This window comes from Kockiozyma suomiensis (assembly GCF_038497685.1).
Source record: "Kockiozyma suomiensis strain NRRL Y-17356 unplaced genomic scaffold V2V93scaffold_9, whole genome shotgun sequence".
Taxonomy (NCBI): Eukaryota; Fungi; Ascomycota; class Lipomycetes; order Lipomycetales; family Lipomycetaceae; genus Kockiozyma; species Kockiozyma suomiensis.
In genome coordinates this window covers 390315-406660 of record NW_027117672.1, presented here as the reverse complement: position 1 = coordinate 406660, position 16346 = coordinate 390315, and the positions used below count along the sequence as shown (strand labels likewise).

General features: G+C 43.1%; 10 protein-coding genes across 10 annotated transcripts; 4 read left to right on the top strand and 6 right to left on the bottom strand.

The window, feature by feature from the left end:
* Window positions 1-30: 30 nt before the first annotated feature.
* Window positions 31-988, bottom strand: V2V93DRAFT_371802 (40S ribosomal protein uS12). Its single transcript, XM_066910604.1, has 4 exons — window positions 925-988; window positions 598-795; window positions 308-515; window positions 31-244 (listed from the first exon to the last, which is right to left on the bottom strand). Exons 1-4 carry the CDS (start codon window positions 942-944, stop codon window positions 233-235), a joined length of 438 nt encoding a protein of 145 aa, XP_066765002.1. The 5' UTR covers window positions 945-988; the 3' UTR covers window positions 31-232.
* Window positions 989-1207: 219 nt separating this feature from the next.
* On the top strand, window positions 1208-2592 carry V2V93DRAFT_371799 (CHD5-like protein-domain-containing protein). Its single transcript, XM_066910603.1, has 3 exons — window positions 1208-1543; window positions 1600-1789; window positions 1841-2592. The coding sequence occupies exons 1-3, from the start codon at window positions 1457-1459 to the stop codon at window positions 2245-2247; spliced, it is 684 nt and encodes a 227-aa protein (XP_066765001.1). The 5' UTR covers window positions 1208-1456; the 3' UTR covers window positions 2248-2592.
* On the bottom strand, window positions 2333-3492 carry V2V93DRAFT_371796 (uncharacterized protein). Its single transcript, XM_066910602.1, has 2 exons — window positions 3402-3492; window positions 2333-3332 (listed from the first exon to the last, which is right to left on the bottom strand). The coding sequence occupies exons 1-2, from the start codon at window positions 3436-3438 to the stop codon at window positions 2512-2514; spliced, it is 858 nt and encodes a 285-aa protein (XP_066765000.1). The 5' UTR covers window positions 3439-3492; the 3' UTR covers window positions 2333-2511.
* Window positions 3493-3617: 125 nt separating this feature from the next.
* On the top strand, window positions 3618-4507 carry V2V93DRAFT_282605 (uncharacterized protein). Its single transcript, XM_066907195.1, has 3 exons — window positions 3618-3867; window positions 3940-4260; window positions 4315-4507. The coding sequence occupies exons 1-3, from the start codon at window positions 3763-3765 to the stop codon at window positions 4459-4461; spliced, it is 573 nt and encodes a 190-aa protein (XP_066764999.1). The 5' UTR covers window positions 3618-3762; the 3' UTR covers window positions 4462-4507.
* Window positions 4450-6557, bottom strand: V2V93DRAFT_371794 (uncharacterized protein). Its single transcript, XM_066910601.1, has 2 exons — window positions 5999-6557; window positions 4450-5847 (listed from the first exon to the last, which is right to left on the bottom strand). Exons 1-2 carry the CDS (start codon window positions 6477-6479, stop codon window positions 4553-4555), a joined length of 1776 nt encoding a protein of 591 aa, XP_066764998.1. The 5' UTR covers window positions 6480-6557; the 3' UTR covers window positions 4450-4552.
* Window positions 6558-7074: 517 nt separating this feature from the next.
* On the bottom strand, window positions 7075-8383 carry V2V93DRAFT_371792 (glutathione S-transferase). Its single transcript, XM_066910600.1, has 4 exons — window positions 8013-8383; window positions 7739-7893; window positions 7568-7681; window positions 7075-7500 (listed from the first exon to the last, which is right to left on the bottom strand). Exons 1-4 carry the CDS (start codon window positions 8053-8055, stop codon window positions 7156-7158), a joined length of 657 nt encoding a protein of 218 aa, XP_066764997.1. The 5' UTR covers window positions 8056-8383; the 3' UTR covers window positions 7075-7155.
* A 2182-nt stretch (window positions 8384-10565) lies between these two features.
* V2V93DRAFT_371788 (uncharacterized protein) lies at window positions 10566-10880 on the top strand. Its single transcript, XM_066910599.1, has one exon. The coding sequence runs from the start codon at window positions 10601-10603 to the stop codon at window positions 10841-10843; it is 243 nt and encodes an 80-aa protein (XP_066764996.1). The 5' UTR covers window positions 10566-10600; the 3' UTR covers window positions 10844-10880.
* A 1096-nt stretch (window positions 10881-11976) lies between these two features.
* On the bottom strand, window positions 11977-13925 carry V2V93DRAFT_371785 (uncharacterized protein). The gene is made up of 2 exons (XM_066910598.1): window positions 13669-13925; window positions 11977-13575 (listed from the first exon to the last, which is right to left on the bottom strand). The coding sequence occupies exon 2, from the start codon at window positions 13477-13479 to the stop codon at window positions 12142-12144; it is 1338 nt and encodes a 445-aa protein (XP_066764995.1). The 5' UTR covers window positions 13480-13575; window positions 13669-13925; the 3' UTR covers window positions 11977-12141.
* V2V93DRAFT_371782 (legume-like lectin family-domain-containing protein) lies at window positions 13902-15324 on the top strand. Its single transcript, XM_066910597.1, has one exon. It carries the CDS (start codon window positions 14150-14152, stop codon window positions 15131-15133), a length of 984 nt encoding a protein of 327 aa, XP_066764994.1. The 5' UTR covers window positions 13902-14149; the 3' UTR covers window positions 15134-15324.
* On the bottom strand, window positions 15180-16309 carry V2V93DRAFT_371779 (PUA-like domain-containing protein). The gene is made up of 6 exons (XM_066910596.1): window positions 16260-16309; window positions 16038-16190; window positions 15874-15971; window positions 15740-15813; window positions 15487-15678; window positions 15180-15417 (listed from the first exon to the last, which is right to left on the bottom strand). Exons 1-6 carry the CDS (start codon window positions 16268-16270, stop codon window positions 15397-15399), a joined length of 549 nt encoding a protein of 182 aa, XP_066764993.1. The 5' UTR covers window positions 16271-16309; the 3' UTR covers window positions 15180-15396.
* Window positions 16310-16346: the final 37 nt, after the last annotated feature.

Sequence of the window (16346 nt, the reverse complement as noted above, 5' to 3'; positions counted from 1 at the left end):
GCCAGATATCAACATCTACACGATAGAGAATTAAAATTTATAATAGCAGTAGTTTCAATGCCAATGCAGGATCAAATTACAAACTGATTATAATCTACACTAGGCTCAATCTACATAACTCTATATGGCTATATTTATCCATAAACCATTTTTAATTTATACATATACTTTTATTCACAAGCCATGACAAATGTTGATACAAGAAAACAAAATAACCAACAATGAGATAAATTTATGAACGGGGCTAGATGTCATTAAAGAATTAGTATAAAATCATCGCTTATCGTGCATATATGATAAAACATACCTTCTCCTTCTTTTCCTTCCACAGGGCCAAGAGCGAGACACCAGAGACCTTGACGACCTTGAATCGGACACCAGGAATATCACCTTTAGCCTTACCCTTACGACCGAATCCAGCAAGAAGGACTTCGTCGTTCTCATCGACGTAGTTCAAGCAACCATCATTGGGGACGAAAGCAGTAACCTTGCGACCGTTCTTAATGAGCTGAACACTATATTCATGAAAACGTCGTTAGAAGCTATTTCTCCATTGGGATGCAAATGAACTTTCCAAAAAAATAGAGGGAAACATACCGAACGCACTTGCGAATAGCAGAGTTGGGCTGCTTGGCCTCAACACCGACCTTCTCAAGAACGATTCCCTTAGCGTGGGAAGAACCTCCGAAAGGCGAGGACTTGAAAGCGGTTCCGAGAAGACGCTTCTTGTAAGACAAATCCGCCCATCTGTTGTCACGACGGTGAGTGCGGAGCTTTCGCGCGGAATTCAACCCTCTATGAAATCAATCGTTAGTTCCATTTCTCTTTCTTTTTGTTGGGTGAATATTGCGCCTCGCGTCGATTTGGTATTCGAGATGATATTTGAATATAAACCGTAAGCGAATAGAATTATGGAATATTTACCTTGGCTTTCCTTTTCCCATTTTGACGTGTAATTGGTGAAGGTGGTTGTTGTAAAAGGGAAGTTGATGATATCGAGAAGAGGTTGAAGACAGTTCAATGCTATCAAACGAGCGCTGACTGTCCGACTTCGATTTAGCAGTCACGTATGTGTAACCCTACAGAAATACGGTAACCCTACACTGCTTACTATATGAGGGTATTGTGTAAAATAATTATGTGAGCATAAGGCATTTGTACTATTCAAGTTCAGACGAAGGCCGTCATCGAACATCCATCTTGAGCCCGAGTCTGCCAGCCTTATGCTGTGAGATAGAATCATTCTTCACTGGCTCAACACTCACTGAACCGGGTCAATCTGTTTCAAGCCGTACGTTTCCAATTGATTTACGGCACTGGTTATTATTGGATAGATTTTGACCGCTGGTGCCTCTATTTGACAACAGCATTTACTCAATATCTTTGGAGTATAGATCTCCAGCCAAGTTGCAGCGCGACACGTCGAGCTCGTTATAATTAATTTACAACCAGCACTATGATCTCAGTGCTATGGACGGTTATATATGTGGTGGCCTTTAATGCGATAGTAGCAGCCATAGGATCAGATAATATTGGAGAATTGGTAAGACCATTCTGTTGATGTCATTATCGTATAATACATACTGATTATTTTTATAGGCATGGGTGGTGTGGTGTAAATTTACTCCGACAAAAGCAGCGGCAAATTTCAAGGAGTTGCAAAAAGTCAGAAACGAAGCAATTGCTCTTAACATGGAAATTACTGGTGTCAGCGCCCAGGACGAATTTGCCAAATGGGCAAGACTGAATCGAAAATTAGATAAACTGAAAGACCAGAAAGAGAAACTAGGTACGCTTATATAGGAATATTGACTTCGTAATCAGGCTAACAACGGTTCAGATGCTACTCATAATTCTCAGAGAACCTTTTTTAAGGTCGTGGTCCGGAGGTCTATCTGGGTATTAACTTCAGGTTTAAAATTCGGAGTCCGAATAAAATACAGAAAGACGCCTGTTTTTTGGCTACCAAAAGGAGCATTCCCAGGCTTTATTGAGTGGATTTTATCTCTGACTTCAGCGCCCAAAGGAAGCGTGTCGGTAGCGGCATGGTTTATGATTGTCGATTACGCGATCAAAGGTGCCGTAGTATCCCTTTTAACCGAAAGTGCAAACCTTTTGATCTCAATTAGGAACTCACAGTCGGCTCGAGCACCAATGAAGACTACGCCTAGTAAAGTTGCAGATTCAACTGCAAAACTGAACGCTGAAAAGGAGCCCGTGAATTTGACGGAAAAGAAGCAGAAATAACGGATTTTGTGGCGTCGGGGGGTATTTTTTTTTAGTCAATACATGCTGCTGTTTATAATTGCATGCTGCTGTTTATAAGATCAGTGTTTGTAACGGAATATCTATTAGCCTTGGATGAGAAATTTATTCGAACGTTCGCAATATACAAAACTCGAATCCGAGACGAAACATAAGAAAGCACATTCACTCTGCATTATCAGAACTTATTTACCTCAACAAACCCATAAACACCGAACAAATTTCATCAATGAACTTTTATCCATCTCAATGCGATTTCACCTTCTTTCCATTTGGAATAACGTAATCAATGCCCAGTGATTTCAGTTTTTCTTGTTTCTCTTTCCGTCTTTTTTCTTCGCGTTCAACGAGCTTCTCGACTTCTTCGCTACTGCGCTTCTTGTCATGCTTTAGTTGTGCAATCTTCGTTCTTGGTATAGCTTTGAATGTTCGATTACTTCCTTCAAATGTCTTTTCATGAACTTGCTCTTCCGGGATCAGGGAAACTTTCAAGATGTGACCGAAAAGTAAATAATTATTCATAGTTTCAGCGACGATCTGCGCAACGTCGCGCGAGGCAAACTCAATGAATGCGTAATGCTTCGATGCACCAGTCTTTTTATTTCTGGATAATCGTAGTCGTGAGATATCTCCAAATTGAGAGAAATATGCGCGCATTTGCTTCTCGTAAAATCCATGGGGAATACGTCCAATGTAAAGAACACCCGGCTTGTCTTCTTCGCTTTTACCCTTTTTGGAAGCGGCGTCTGCAATCTTGTTTTTGATCTCGGTCTCTTTCTCTGTTGATAACTGAAGACTCTTCTTCTCAGTTCTGTCGGACGATAAATTATCTTCATCTTCTTCAACTTCACTAGCTCCCTCAATCTCTTCGTCATCTTCTTCGTCAGCGCTGCCGTCTTCATCGCCAGAATCAAACCCATCAAACGACTCCACGTCAGACTCCTCCTCACTATCTTCCATGTCTAGAGCAATAACTGACTCTTCATCATCAGACGCTTCTTTCCCAACAACAGCGGGAGCTGATACTGCAGCAACTGACTTATTGACCGTATTAGGCTTCGCAGATTCTATAAATCAAGAAAAAAAGGAGCGAGCGTTAGTTTATGATCAAGGTATAGCTTGAAAGGGTAGCATACTCTGCTGCTTCTTTTGTCCTGATTTCTTTGCGACCATCGTGATTTCTCGATCCAATACAAATACGAATAGGAAAAATCGTTGGTAGTCTATACAAATCAAGATATTTTTCAATCGCGAGGTTCGTTGGGAGTTTAGTCAAAATTTTCTTAAGCACTAAACCCTTTAAAGCTTACATTTACTCAAATATCTAAACCTTATTTGCTGCACTCGATTTCAAATATATCTTCTGTTTACGCCTGTTCGAATTAGAAGATACAAATTAGAGACTAGAATTGCTATTCGCACCTGCACTAATTATATTGTCTAAAGTGGTAAAGAGAATACTGCTTTAATATATCAGCCGCCAATCGAATCGCAGCAATGGCCCCCCAATTATCAGTTTACGTCGCGAGCTCTATACAATCGTTTATTCTTAGAGCAATTGGCAACACATTGGGGCAAACTATTGCGGCATATAATAATAATGTAAATTTCTTTTCTGTAATTGATTTTTTATTTGATGTGAGATAAAAAACTAATTAGGACAAAACCAATTAGACTAGCAAGGCGTTCAGTCTCGATAAGCGGATTATACTAGTTTTTGCTTCATGGGCACTTTTTTACACGCCAGTGTTCTTGACATGGACATCGCTTCTAGATTTAAAATACCCAAATACTATAAAAGTTGCAGACGAAAATGCACGGGCAGAAAAAGGCAAATCAAGATCTACAAAAGACGAACTACAACGGACAAATGTACTTATAAAGACGCTCTTGACGGAAAGCATTTTAGCTACAGTCATGAATGGAATTTTTGTGGGTTATCTTAATTATATGCGGTCAGGAGATTTACAGTTTGCACTCCTAAAAATTCAAACTGTGAGTGACTATTTCTAAATGTTAAAAGAAAGATTGCATTCTAACATTATGCAGGATCTCCCGGATATTCAAATGAGTTCGATGAAATTATGGCCTATTGTTACGTATATCAGTTTAGTCTATGTGCCAATGGAGAAACGGGTTTTAGTTCGATCACTAGTAGGAGTATTTTGGAATGTGTACCTCAGCTTGATGGCGTAAAAAATGCTATTGAAAAAATATGTACATCTATATATACTACAGCAATAATAACAAAATATCATCGGTAAATCTGTCATGCTCGTTGGCTTACTTATACGCCAGTAGCCTGCTTCATAATCATCGTCTTCACCCAATCCAAACTATTAACCACGTCCAACCCCACCGATCTCAATGCGACGATCGGCGCGGCATCAGTGCAGTATAACTTTTGCAACTTATCAATCACGCCAAGCATAACGTGGTTGACAGGATACCGCTCAGCCCAGTACTCCTGCAATACAACCTCATCACCAATATCGGCGCCTCTAACGACTGCCTTCTCCAGTACGGAAGATAATGTCGCGACGTCTCCTTGGCCGAGATTAAGACCCTGGCCTGCTAATGGGTGTGTGCTGTGAGCAGCGTCTCCGACTAAGGCCACTCGAGGTGCGACATAAGAATCGCAGTGACGCATACGAAGTGGGAAGCTGGCGCGCGAGCCTTCCTGTACTTCCGCAACACGAAGGGGAAATTTAGCGCCTTCATCCTCCATTGGTAAGAGTCCATCTCTCCACTCAAATTCTGCGCTTATATCTTCGGCGTTGAAGCGGGTGTACAGGTAGTTGAGGTCAGTCATATCAAGTCTGAATGCGGCATTCACAAGAGTGCAGAAAGCCTCCGGGGAGAGTGACTTTAAATGCGCTGCCAGTTTCGGAGTAGTCGACCATACTAAACTTGCTTTTCCGTCTGGCATTGGTAAAAGGGCAATTGGACCTGTTGGTAGGAATCGCTGCCAGGCGACGTTCTGCCGGTCGTTCCATTCCATCGTGAGTGTGGCCACTAATCCATGCTGACCATAGTCCCACCCGCGAGACTCAATCCCGGCATAGGATCTGACGGGCGAGTTGACACCGTCTGCGCCAATCAAGAGACGCGCGTAGACTGTGCTTCCGTTTGACATTCTGACACTTGGCCAAGACGACAGATCAACGTCTTCCAATGCCACACTTGTCGGCGTGATTTCTTCAACTTTTGTGTTATCAAATATCGTTACGCTGTTGCCGGTTGCTGCCGACTCGGAAAGATAGCTGAGTAATGCATGTTGGAGATTGATATTTTCAGTCATGTACGCCATTGACTGCCCGACAGGGTGTAAATGAAACGAATCGAACTGAATCCGAGAACCCGACACACCGTCCCATACGTGCATATTATCATACTCCTGTACACGTTCCGGGTAAACGTGCTCCCAGACGCCGATTTTTTCAAGAAAGGATTTCGATGCTGGTGTGATGCTCGATACGCGATTAGAAAGCTGGTCAGGAGAAGGATCCCATCGTGCTGCCGATTCGAGAGACATTCCTTCTATTAAAGCTACTTTCAAGGCTGATGTGTGTGGCGAGGCCTCTATAAAAATGAAAGAACAGAAAATAATTAACATTACGATATCCCCGAAAAAAATTGTGTATGCGTATTTCGTAGCTAGCAGAAGGCTATATAACATAAACCAGTCCATACGAAAAAATCACAACGAAAACGAAAAAATAGGAAAACTAACTCAGCGATGCGGCAAGTGTTAATCCCGAAACTCCTCCACCTACGATAACGACATCATAGGCGTCGTTTTGAATCCTGCTGAACAGAGGTCTGACGCCTTTCTTTGATCCACCGGCTACATGTAGAGAATCATTTGAGGCAACTCCAAAGTATGATGCCTTTGTTTGGTCTTTCAATTTAGTTGGGTCAAGATCAGTAGTCTTAGAAACTCTCTTGAGATCATCTAGAGTCACCTCGGCATTGCGGTCGCTGTGTACGGCATCTTCAGACTCGGTTGGCTTGGGAGCGTTTGGATGGTCGATTTCGGGAGTAGGCGGGCCCTCGCTGTGCGTGTGACGGACAATGTCTTCCGACTCTGTAGGCTCAGGAGCCTTCCCTCCTGCGCAGATGGTAGAGGAAAAATAGCAACCGCTGCGTAAAGGACGGCAATGTTTGGCGGCAGCGCGGAAGCAGGATCGGGAAGTGACTGCGAATCTGATCATTTTCGAGGGAGAGGGAAGTATTCTAGAATAACAATAAAGAAATGAAAAAATAAAAGTAAAGGCAAGCAAATAAATAACAGAGGATATAGATGACAGATTAGTGATGCAGGAGTATTTATATTTATGGGCGTTGCACGTTATCCTTCCTTTCTTTCCTTCTCTCAGAAGCATCCGCCGCACAATGAAGTAAACCTGACGTCAGCACTCGTCGCGCAACTGGTTTGAAGTTTTGAAATTTGGCAGTTTGACGATCGATCGAGGCTTTTGTTTTAGTTTCTTTGAATCTGTCCTAATCAGTTTTAGTCAGTCTTAGTCTGCTTGTCTGTTCTATTGTAAACGATCAACGTCATTGCTTGATCGGTTCATCAAATGTGCAACTTAATTGTCTTGACATTCCCCGACATACCCTCTCTACGATACTTTTGTGCATCAAAACTGGCTCTTGCCTATCTTTATTTGATTATTATACTTTACGGACAGTCAAGACCGACTTGAACAGTAGTGGCCTATCCTGTCTCGTATCTACTCTGCTACTACTCACTCTTTTACCGAATCTAAGCAAGCAAGGCTCTTTCTATTATATTATACAGCGGATCACATCAATTGCTATCAACTTAGTTTCAATATTCCAGTGCATTACAACCACCTACGTGATTCAATTGCCAGGCACCTCAATTTAAGGAGACCAAACCTCGCCAACTGTGGAAGCCTTGACGGCGTCAATGGAGAGCATGGCCTCCTTCCACTTGAAGATAGCAGGATACTCCTTCTCGAGGTCAATTCCAATCTTGTAAAGGAAGCGCACCCACTGCAAGAACGACAAGTCGGCAATGGTGAGCTTGCCGAGTACAAGCCAGCCCTGCGAGTCGGGTTTGGTAAGCTGCTGCTCGAGAATCTTCAACATGCGGTGGACTTCATTGAGGTAACGCGCAGATCCGTAGGGGTCCTTGTTTCCATCCAAGAGCTTGAACCAGACAGCCTGACCGGTGTAAGGTCCAAATCCAGACATCTGGAAGAAGAACTGCAGTAAAGAGATATCAGATTGTAATTCAGTTTATATTCAATTGAAAAAAGGTGAGTCCACATACCCAGGTGTCGACGAGAGCTTGCTCGGCAAGAGACTCGGGGTAGAGCTTGTGCTCCTTATCGAACTTCTTAACGAGGTACATGATGATGGCACCAGACTCCCAGATAATGAGATCCTATAAACTCGCAATCAGCCTCATCATTCGAATATTATTTGAAAATGATAGTCATACATCAGCAGTGTGGTCAATGAGAGCCGGGATACGACCATTGGGATTGATCTTCAGGAAGTCGGGGTGCTTAACGCCGTTAGGCACATCACCAAAGTCCTTCATGACGGTCTCATACTCGAGACCGAGCATGGAAAGGACTTGAGCAACCTTCCAGCCTGCGACTATGAGTTAGCTCATTGAAAGATATTGAGAAGGTCATTTCAGTCTGTGTTTCCGGGGAATTGTAATACTGCTCTCGGAACATCTTTCGACTCGACAAGAAACATGAACATACCGTTAGGGCCGACGGGGTGAGAGTAAAGAGTAAGGGGAGCCATTAGAAGATATTTGCAATTATGAGATATCAAAAATTGTAATGTAAGAGAACAGAGAGATTAAAAAAATCTGGAACGAACCCGACAGAGTAGCATAAGCCAACCAAAAGCGGACGAATGAACGAATGACCTCCGAGGTTGCTTCTTCTCGGCGAAGTGACGGTCTGAGCTTCGGCGACCTGATAGAACTCCATATCTCGATTGTCAAAGTTCACACCTTTTCTGTGTTTTTTTTCTGTTTTTTTTTGTGACGAGTTTTTAAGCGGTCGCTTAAAGTAGTCGGCGACTAAGACTGCATGCGATAGCACAAGTCTGGCATGGTGGATCCTGTTCAGTCGCAGTCTGGCATAGCAGCCGAGTTCTTATCGTTGATATAATAACGCCAAACGAGTTCGCAAGGGTTTGGGTAAAACTGCTGATAGCGATAAATGGGTGAATTGAGTCCGACATGGTCAATCGCAGTTGTAATGCATGAAAAAAAACTACAAGTGCTTAAAAGAATATGACCAATAAGATAAAACAAGCTGAAAGGTGGCTTGCTAATACTTTATATCGTTACTCGAGATTGAATATGGTTTGTAATATATGAGTAAGCAGATAGGCTAACAGTAAGAACTTACATGACTGAAAAGCACTGGCTCATTCTGCATTTACGAATACCACCCCAGAAGCTACGGTTCATTTATTAAATGAGGCTTGCAAAATCAATCGAGTTGATTGTTTATAGTATATCTCCATGGTCCAATGCAACCCAGCCGCTTTCTCATTCGAATGAATTGAGGGGTAGCGATTGGATAAATGAATGTAAGACATGGTACAATCCAAATGACGTATACGGAGAAGATGTATGCAGGCCGAAGTCAGACCAAAAGTAGGAGATGTAATGTATTCTGACTTCAGTAAAGTGCTGTACGTAAGACAAGCCGTGTTAGTGAAAAGATAAGCATGGTCATGACGATTCTATCAAGAATTGTTTGGCGAGAGAAGCGAAGGAAATTGTTTTTTCCTGTTTAGATTGTCAAATAAGTTAATTTATATTCTAAATTGACGCAACCACGTCAAGAATGAGATTATTATTAAATGATAGATAATGATGTCAGGATGATCGCCTAATTGAAATCTTTCTTCACCGCGCGAACCACCTGGTTTGAGGATCAAAGGCTAATAAAGCCATGCACGCTATTTAACGAAATTCACCAATTAGAGTGTATAGCTGAAAGCATAAACGGCGAGACTCATCGTCGACACTGCTCCTAGAAATAGAGTTGAGAAGATTCGCCTGGGTATTGACAAGAAAAGATGAAAGACAGAGGACAATATCATATCAGTAGTGACGGATGGGATGCAATGCGATAGGGAGCGCAGCCGACTCAATACGTCATAGCTGATCCGTGCAGAGACCCCAAACGTGTTAAGGAGAACCTCAGGATGGCCTGGATGTTTGGATACGCCAGGCCGCTAGAATAATCTTATTTCTGAATCAGACGTCCCTGGAAAATAAAGCACGAGAGAGAGCACAAAGCAGGTCCAAAGTCTCTACACGCAGATGGTAGTGGATGATGAAGCTGCGAGCAAGCAAGATTCTCGACACATGAATTGTGACAGAGCCCGATTGGGGAGCGGTAGCCGACTTGGTTCGTGGGCGAACCTGATTTAAGTCCCAGTAGGGGCCATGCTTGGTGGGTGGATAAAGTATGCGAACGTGAACCAGCCACCTTTGGCTTATGGCAGCCGAGTTTAGTAGTTCATCCCGACTGTTCCATGATGGTGATGCAGTCGCAACCGCTCTCGCGTGCGCCGATCTCGCTCGAAGCAGCGGCGTGATCGGCTCTTAGTAGAAGGCTAACTATTGGGCTACGTCAGAAGACGTTAGAGTCTGGAGAAGACAGATTGTGAGCACTATTAAACTGCATTTAACGGTGTATGTGTATGCGTATGTGCCTACCTTGTATAATCTATTAACAAGTTGGCGATGCTGCGAGAGTTGAGTCAGTGTGACGTGACGCAGACTGTGGTACCTGCGTCTGCTCCAGCACTGGCGAGTCCCCAGGTTGGCTCTCTCTCCGCGATATCCGATATAAATGTCTGCTCTACCTCGAGCAGATGGTACAAGGCATAAGCAAAACATTTCATAAAACAGTCTTCCGTCTCCGTTCATCCTCCGTCCATGATACTCATCGCGCTCTGCGTTCGGTTGCCACCACCACCGTGATTCAGGGGGGGGGGGGGCCCGAACGTTCGCGAGCTGTTCGTAAACCGGCCGCCGATCCCGTTCACAACTTTGCCAACCTTCTCTGATTCTTCCTGTTCGGTTCAAACTCGAGGTCGATCGCCTCGCTCTCTCAGAAATCCGAACCACAGCTACTCTTGCCGTTCGGCCACCAGAAGCCCAACTCAGTTGTTGATCAGCGCATCTGCCTTCACCCACCCGCCACTCCTCTTCAATTATCCTGTCCCTTCCCCCTTCTTCTAGTGCTTTATTCTTCTTCTTTTCGCGTGTACTCAGCCGCCCAGCTCTCTTTTCTTCTCGTTTCTGTACATATCCGTCATGTCCAATTCTGATATCGTCAGTGCTGTAAACACCCTCATCGTGGCCTACACCCACAAAAGTGGCTCCGTCGACTGGCGTCTCGTCGGCCAGGAGCTTGGCGTAGACAAAGACTGTGCCCGGTATCTTTCTCTCTCGCATTCTTTCTTCTGCTGTGATACTAATCCATTGTTTTCTGTTAAGAATGCGTGTTCAGCGGCTTATCAAAAAATGGCCTTCAACCGATATGGATGTTGTTCATGACAAGATCTCTCATAGCAAACTTGCCCGTCCTCTCTCCTCCGCCGTCGCCTCAGTGCCGTCCTCATCTTTATCGACTTCACCCACCCGCGGTACTCCTGCCGGAATTTCAAAGCCACGACGCGACAGCCTACATTATCACAGTGACATCGACGGTCAAATCAGAGTCAACCAACCTGGCTCTCACTCACGCAGCGGAAGTCTAAATTCGATCGGTCATGGTGTCTCTTCTGCTAGTGTACCTGCTGCCTACGCTCTCGAAGCCTTTGCCGCTCAGCTTGCTCCTCAAATACCGGTATATTCTAGCTCGATAGTGCTTGACCCTTATTCTCAGCAGCAGCAGCAACAGCAACAACAGCAGCAACAGCAGCAACAGCAGCAACAGCAGCAGCAACAGCAACAGCAACAGCAGCAGCAACAGCAACATCAACAACAACATCAACAACAGCAACAACAGGCAGCGGCAGCGGCAGCGACCGCGATCTATCATCGGCCAAGCTACGACGAATATTCTGGACCATCTTATGTCCAAACTCAAGCCTCTGTTCTACCTCCGCCACAGCCAATTCATATTCAACCCTCCAGAAATTCCGCTACTGCCTCTTCCACCGCTACTCCTCGCAGCGTGGTTCCTCTTGATAATGCGGTCGTTAATCCCTCGAGTCCTGCCTCCTCTCAGAAGTCCGCTAGCGCTCGAAGTGACTCGTCCACCCATTCATACAAGTCCAGGCCGCAATCATCAGCGTCGTCAGCTTCATCTTATAATCGTGTATCTACTCCTTCGTATTCGACTCCATATGTCAGGCAATATGGCCAATACCCCCGATCGCCTGACGACGAGGCAGACGATAGCGGTGATGAAGGTAGTGTGATTAGTGCTAGTGCCGCTGAGGGGGCCATGATGCTTGAAAAGATGAAAATCGACACGATACTCGTGTAAATATCACTTTCTTTTAATGACCGCCAAGAGTACATGTTTCTGGTCTTCGTTTGGGAGTTTTTTTATTACCTTTGTGGGTCTTGCTTTAGGTTATCTTTTCTTGCGCAATTATTGTCGCGTAGCTTTATCGCTTGGATGTATTTACTTTTTATAGTCGTTACTGCTTATTGCGAGGCGTTTTGTCGGTACGGTATTTGGAAAATTGCGTTACTACTTCAAGCTGCTTCTTTTGCTATTATAAGTTTACTTTGGTCCTGTGCTTATTGTATCTTATTTTTTGCTTAAACTGGGATAAAATATCATACTACGAAATGACTGTATAATATGTTATTAAATTTCAGTAGATAAAGTAACGTAGCTATCAGGAAATCATTGACATATCCAGCAAACTATTTATTTGCAGCTTGTGCTTTGCCTGTACGCCATTTCTGACTATTGATGCTTTATGTCTCTCGAAATTAGCCGCTGGCTTTTTATGTGCTATTCGCCGATTATCTATTCTTAGTAAAATACCGTCAATTAGCGGCATTTGCTTCGATGAAGCAGCAGCTTTGAGTGATTTCAAATCCGGACTTGGCATTTCGCCAAAGCATAGCCGAATGGCCGGCAGCCGTGGCGGCTGTTCGCCTACAAGTTGCATTGCTGTCTCGTATTTTGTATGCAGCGTATGCGACGCTGCATCCTCAAGCCAAAAGGCTGTCGTTCTTAACCACGATTCTCGACCTGCTTCATGTTTCGCGTCTAATTGTCCATTTTCTTTTACTACTCCCTGTTCAATTTCCAACGGTAGCAACGCCTCAGCGCATTCCAAATATCTGATTCGTTGTGGAACGGCGAGAATATTTTGAATTCCGGCTCGTGTGATGCCTCTCGGTGTTTCTGTCTTGCCATCCAAAACTTTAATAATCAGTACGCGCAAGTAGTGCCATTTGTTGTCGAATATCATTGACTTTGCATATGAGTTTAGAACTCGATCGGTCACAGCCGATTCTTCCAGTCCATCTGCAGCTCTAACCCAGAATTGAAGGGCAGATATCATTGGCAAATGAATAATCACTTTAACTGCATGTTTAAAATTGCCTGCCTTTTCAGAAATTTCCAACATTACTAACCAGGTAACATGTAATTCCTTTACCAGATTCATCGGATATGTGCCCCAGAAAAATCGCCGATTGAAGATCTCGCTTGTCGTCGAAATGGTCAATTTCTTGTTATTGTTGCACGTCACTGATTCAGTTGCCATTTGTGCAGAGTAGACCTCAACAAAAGTTTGGAGTATTTTCAAACTCATTTTATTCTTCGAGACAATAGTAGCAAAAAGCTGTTGACCAACTGGCACAAAGTCAACATGATGTAAGAGTTTTGCATTAATAGAGTTACAATTAGCAGCCACAGCTCGCAATGAAATTTCAGACAGTTTCAGTACTTTGTCATTAGTCTTTGGAGACTCATCAATTCCAAACATATTCTCGCTATAGTTCATGAAATAGGAATCGTTAGCCGGCAATTTGCCGAGATCAGTATCGCGAGTTAAATCGTCCCTATCGCGCTTCAGTCGGTGTGGCAGAAGTTCTCTTTTGTCCGCATCTCTTTGTCGCTTTCCTAAACGCCCTTCATTTGATCTGGATTTCTCTCTTCTCAAAGGTTGATACGGCGAAGCTGTTCGTTTAGCGGACCTGACTGTCGTGAATTCTTTCATCGCGTGAATTAGCAGTTATAGTGCACTTTCTGAAACTGCTCGGTAGAAGTATAAAATTCATAGCCTGTAAGACTAGAGTAGTCGAACTCAATTGCTCTTTGAGATAGTTGTTAGTAAATACGTCCAGATGAATAGCATGTGTTAAGACTAAGAAACACAAATTCTGTGTACTGTCTGCAGTGAACTGACCCTCCTCAGATATTAACAATTCTCATACCTGAATCTTCCTTCGTATAGCATGATATTTGCTTTTTATTATCGGATTAAAATCCAGCGTTTTCAACAATATCGAACCTCGAGTACAGAGATAGACTCAGACGCGTCGAGGCGCGCTTGTTGTTTACAATGTAGTTTGATTATTGGTTTGGGTCTCAGTTACTATTGAAACCACTCAACCGATCAACCAGAAAGAGGTTTAAGGGGACAACGTGTCCACATCTAATCAAGCTTACCTTTGGTTTCTCCTGTCGAGAAAACATAGTACTCTTATTTTTCCTTAACGCGGAAGATACACTTGATCTTGATAGTATCAGTTGGTATTCTGCTTGATTATCCTGCTTGATTATTGTGGTCAAGACTTCGATTGAGAGCAGATCGCAGGCATTAATTGATATTCTTGCGCGCGCTGGTTATACACATTTCATTTTAGCATCATTATTTTCTCTTTATCATGAAGTTTTGCACACTATTATCTACATTTTTCACCGTCGCATTAACTTTCGGAGTTACTACCGCTAAAAGCCACGATGATGACGATGAATTTCTCCCTGATGTCAGACGCGTGCCGATGAAGACATTCACCTTGCAGGCACCGTTCCTTCACGATAGTTTACATTCACGGTGGTACGATTTCGGCGGTGATACCTTGGTGCGCACTGATAAGTATGTCAGATTGACCTCAGATCGGCCTGGTCAGATTGGATTTCTTTCCTCGCGTCTGCCACTTACGGCGGTAAACTTTGAGATCATCTTCGAGTTTAAGATTAGTGGAAAAGGAAACTTGTATGGAGACGGTATGGCCGTCTGGCTTACAAAGGACCGTAGCGCAAGTGGCCCTGTGTTTGGTGGGCCAGATAATTTTGAAGGTCTAGGAATCTTCATCGATACCTACAAAAACAACAGGCCCGGTGTGACTTTCCCCTACATCATGTTAATGCACGGCGACGGGCATACCAGCTATAGCAAATCAGACGATGGAAAGTCTAATGAGATTGCCGGATGTTCTGCTCGTGGTTTACATAACGCAAATCAAGACACGAGAATGAGAATCACATACGTCAAAGGGGATTTCCTCAGAGTCGATCTTCAATACAAGGAACCTGAGAAATGGACGCAGTGCTTCAGAATCAGTAATCCGCCTGATTTACCCCAAACTGCCTACCTCTCATTCTCGGCAGAGACTGGTGAACTTTCAGAGAATCATGACATCAACGAAGTCGAGGTAAACATGCTCGTGGCGACGAATGCTGAATTGCATGGCCAGCCTTTAACCAAGCTCACTAGCCCGCCTTCTGTTGTACAAAAGAAGAAGAGCGGCTCATGGTTCTGGTTCTTTGTGAAGTTGGGTTTGCTCGGTACTGCTGCATATTTCGGATACAAAAAGTATCTGCAATATCAAAAGGAGAAAAAATACAGCCGTGACGCAATGTTTTAAGTCAGATCAGTTGTGTTTTTTTGGGTCAGTAGTTACTCTTGTAACAGTTATTAACTCCTCTATTTTGTACGATTTAATTCCAAAATTAGCATGTCTTAGTATGACGTATGAAATGATAATGAGTTTGTTCTTCTCAATTCATCAGTAAATAACAAATCATGCTTGACCATATGAATATGTACTAAATTAGCCGATTTGTAAATGTAATATATTTATATACAGCAATTCATGCAATTTCAACAATCCGTTTCTGCAAAGTTTTTTCAATCCAGGTCTAGCGACCACTAGATTATTTTAATAAAAGTAATTAGCGTTACGTAAGAGGAAAGTAGAATTAATGAATACAATCATACCAAACCATCACCGATATGTGTCTCGACTTCGATACCGATTCCTTTATTTACTTTCTTTACATCGTCCAGACTCATCGCCATCTTGCCTACTGCCAGAGCAGTGTCTTTGCCTTCGGCAAAAATGGCGACAACTGTACCGACGGGATAGTTTTCTTCGGGTAGCGAGGCTCCTTTAGATGTCAACCCTGGGCACTGTATAACACAGATATTAGAATTTCGATAGAGCCGATATGACAATAAAAAAAAGATTCACCATGATATTTGCGCCTGATAATATGAATTTGATCGCTCCTCGATCAACTTTTACTGATGGGAAATAAGTCGGATCTGTAGTTGCCGCAATTTAGTAAACCTCTCACTTTTCTTACAAACAATCTTGGAACTGACATTTATGAACTAATCTCAAGCTGGGAATAAAAGGATCATCAAACCGTTGAAGAAACAGTACTTCGTTTTCCATTGTATACAGCGATAACCGATCAGTACTATAGACAGGTCAGTTTTCTATACTCGACGAATCTGTTGATCAATTTTGTTAATATCAAGCTTACCACTTGACAACTATCAATTGTCCTTTTTTCGGAATAATCTCATCAATAACTTCTTCTAGCTTTGGAAATTGATTTACTAGTTTCGTCTTCAATCCTCTTTGTACAGAAGACTTCACATTCGTACGCGAGTGAATATCCTCTTTTGCCGTAAACCTGAAAATGATTTCTCTTAGTTAGCGGCAGGTACTAAACAAAACTTATAGCAATTTAATCATCTCGTACTTTTTAAACATATTTGTTTCTTTGCTTGGACTGTCTATAGTATACTCAAACCAACTTTGTATGTGAATAGGTATCTGTTAGTGCAGA

Coding starts and splice junctions, on each gene's coding strand:
- V2V93DRAFT_371802 (XM_066910604.1), bottom strand. CDS start 944: ATGGGAAAAGGAAAGCCAAG. Junction 796..924: donor ATGGGAAAAGGAAAGCCAAG/GTAAATATTCCA, acceptor TTGATTTCATAG/AGGGTTGAATTCCGCGCGAA. Junction 516..597: donor GCTATTCGCAAGTGCGTTCG/GTATGTTTCCCT, acceptor TCATGAATATAG/TGTTCAGCTCATTAAGAACG.
- V2V93DRAFT_371799 (XM_066910603.1), top strand. CDS start 1,457: ATGATCTCAGTGCTATGGACGGTTATATATGTGGTGGCCTTTAATGCG. Junction 1,544..1,599: donor CAGATAATATTGGAGAATTG/GTAAGACCATTC, acceptor TTATTTTTATAG/GCATGGGTGGTGTGGTGTAA. Junction 1,790..1,840: donor AGACCAGAAAGAGAAACTAG/GTACGCTTATAT, acceptor ACAACGGTTCAG/ATGCTACTCATAATTCTCAG.
- V2V93DRAFT_371796 (XM_066910602.1), bottom strand. CDS start 3,438: ATGGTCGCAAAGAAATCAGGACAAAAGAAGCAGCAGA. Junction 3,333..3,401: donor AGGACAAAAGAAGCAGCAGA/GTATGCTACCCT, acceptor CTTGATTTATAG/AATCTGCGAAGCCTAATACG.
- V2V93DRAFT_282605 (XM_066907195.1), top strand. CDS start 3,763: ATGGCCCCCCAATTATCAGTTTACGTCGCGAGCTCTATACAATCGTTT. Junction 3,868..3,939: donor TTGCGGCATATAATAATAAT/GTAAATTTCTTT, acceptor AAAACCAATTAG/ACTAGCAAGGCGTTCAGTCT. Junction 4,261..4,314: donor CACTCCTAAAAATTCAAACT/GTGAGTGACTAT, acceptor AACATTATGCAG/GATCTCCCGGATATTCAAAT.
- V2V93DRAFT_371794 (XM_066910601.1), bottom strand. CDS start 6,479: ATGATCAGATTCGCAGTCACTTCCCGATCCTGCTTCCGCGCTGCCGCC. Junction 5,848..5,998: donor AACACTTGCCGCATCGCTGA/GTTAGTTTTCCT, acceptor TCATTTTTATAG/AGGCCTCGCCACACACATCA.
- V2V93DRAFT_371792 (XM_066910600.1), bottom strand. CDS start 8,055: ATGGCTCCCCTTACTCTTTACTCTCACCCCGTCGGCCCTAACG. Junction 7,894..8,012: donor TCACCCCGTCGGCCCTAACG/GTATGTTCATGT, acceptor TCATAGTCGCAG/GCTGGAAGGTTGCTCAAGTC. Junction 7,501..7,567: donor AAGCTCTCGTCGACACCTGG/GTATGTGGACTC, acceptor TCTTTACTGCAG/TTCTTCTTCCAGATGTCTGG.
- V2V93DRAFT_371788 (XM_066910599.1), top strand. CDS start 10,601: ATGTCCAATTCTGATATCGTCAGTGCTGTAAACACCCTCATCGTGGCC.
- V2V93DRAFT_371785 (XM_066910598.1), bottom strand. CDS start 13,479: ATGAAAGAATTCACGACAGTCAGGTCCGCTAAACGAACAGCTTCGCCG.
- V2V93DRAFT_371782 (XM_066910597.1), top strand. CDS start 14,150: ATGAAGTTTTGCACACTATTATCTACATTTTTCACCGTCGCATTAACT.
- V2V93DRAFT_371779 (XM_066910596.1), bottom strand. Junction 15,972..16,037: donor CAATTGATAGTTGTCAAGTG/GTAAGCTTGATA, acceptor ACCTGTCTATAG/TACTGATCGGTTATCGCTGT. Junction 15,679..15,739: donor TATCAGGCGCAAATATCATG/GTGAATCTTTTT, acceptor TGTGTTATACAG/TGCCCAGGGTTGACATCTAA.